The following is a 1,684-nucleotide window of genomic DNA, read 5'->3' as shown; positions in this document are numbered from 1 at the left end:
TAAAGTAAAAAATAATAAAAATGAACACAATAACATAACAATAACGAGGCTATATACAGGGGATACTGGTACCGAGTCAGTGTGCGGTGGTACAGGTTGGAGGTAATTTGTACATGAAGGTAGGGGTGAAGTGACTATGCATAGATAATAAACTGTGAGTTGCAGCAGTGTACAAAACAAATGGGGGGGGCTCAATGTAATAGTCCGGTGGCCATTTGATTAGTTGTTCAGCAGTCTTATGGCTTGGGGGTAGAAGCTGTTAAGGAGCCTTTTGGTCCTAGACTTGGCGCTCCGGTACTGCTTGCCATGCGGTAGCAGAGAAAACTGTCTATGACTTGGGTGACTGGAGTCTCTGACAATTTTATGGGCTTTTCTCTGATACCGCCTATTATATAGGTCCTGGATTGCATGACGTTTGGCCCCATAAATCTACTGGGCCGTACGCACTACCCTCTGTAGCGCCTTACAGTCAGATGCCAAGCAGTTGCCATACCAGGCAGTGATGCAACCGGTCAGGATGCTCTCGATGGTGCAGCTGTATAACTTTTTGAGGATCTGGGGACCCATGGCAAATCTTTTCAGTCTCCTGAGGGGAAAAGGTTTTGCCGTGTCCTCTTCACGACTGTCTTGGTGTGTTTGGACCATGATAGATTGTTGGTGATGTGGACACCAAAGAACTTGAAACTCTCGACCCGCTCCACGACAGCCCCGTTTATGTTAATGGGGGCCTGTTCGGCCTGCCTTTTCCTGTAGTCCATGATCAGCTCCTTTGTCTTGCTCACATTGAGGGAGAGTTTGTTGTCCTGGCACCACACTGTCAGTTCTCTGACCTCCTACATATAGGCTGTCTCATCATTGTTGGTGATCAGATCTACTACCTTTGTGTCGTCAGCAAACATAATGGTGATGAGTCCTTAACTTAGTGATGAGCTTCGTGGGCACTATGGTGTTGAACGCTGAGCTGTAGTCAATGAACAGCATTCTCACATAGGTGTTCATTTTGTCCATGTGGGAAAGGGCAGTGTGGAGTGCGATTGAGATTGCGTCATCTGTGGATCTGTTGGGGCGGTATGCGAATTGGAGTGGGTCTAGGGTATCTGGGAGGATACTGTTGATGTGAGCCATGACCAGCCTTTCAAAGATCTTCATGGCTAGTGACGTGAGTGCGATCCAGTGCGTTGGGAGAGAACAGACCCTACTCCAACTTCGGAGGCGTTCACATCCACAATGAAGGGCAGAGAGGGGTCAGAACAGGTGTGTTCGTAAAACGTTCCTTGAGTGCAAAGGAAGGATTTGTTGGCCTCCTCAGTCCAGCGCAGCTGTCTAGGACCTCCCTTCAGGAGGGAGGTGAGAGGGGCCACCACTGTGCTGAACCCTCTAATGAAGTTCCTGAAGTAGTTGGCAAAACTTAGGAAGCGTTGCACCACCTTCATGTTGGATGGAACAGGCCACGACCGTACTGCACTGACCCTCTGCTCTTCCATCTCCACTCCTGCGGTGGATATCAGATAGCCCAGGAAGGAGACCGCCTGCTGAAAGAAAAGGCACTTCTCCGCCTTGGCATACAGGTGATGCCCTATCAGCCTCTCCAAAACGGACCTGCCATGAGAGACATGTTGCTCACGTGTAGTGGAGTACACTAAGATGTTGTCAATGTACACCACTACACAGTGACCTAACATGT

The 1,684-nt window shown here is 49.0% G+C and overlaps 1 protein-coding gene across 1 annotated transcript; it reads right to left on the bottom strand.

The window, feature by feature from the left end:
- Window positions 1-1,151: 1,151 nt before the first annotated feature.
- LOC135519576 (uncharacterized) lies at window positions 1,152-1,682 on the bottom strand. The gene has a single exon (XM_064944811.1). The coding sequence runs from the start codon at window positions 1,680-1,682 to the stop codon at window positions 1,152-1,154; it is 531 nt and encodes a 176-aa protein (XP_064800883.1).
- Window positions 1,683-1,684: the final 2 nt, after the last annotated feature.

This window comes from Oncorhynchus masou, chromosome 29, assembly GCF_036934945.1.
Source record: "Oncorhynchus masou masou isolate Uvic2021 chromosome 29, UVic_Omas_1.1, whole genome shotgun sequence".
NCBI classification, from domain to species: domain Eukaryota; kingdom Metazoa; phylum Chordata; class Actinopteri; order Salmoniformes; family Salmonidae; genus Oncorhynchus; species Oncorhynchus masou.
The sequence above is the reverse complement of the archived record's forward strand: the minus strand, read 5'-3'. Positions and strand labels throughout refer to the sequence as shown.

What these genes read in the sequence shown, in the direction of transcription:
- LOC135519576 (XM_064944811.1), bottom strand. Translation starts at nt 1,682, where the DNA reads ATGTTAGGTCACTGTGTAGTGGTGTACATTGACAACATCTTAGTGTAC.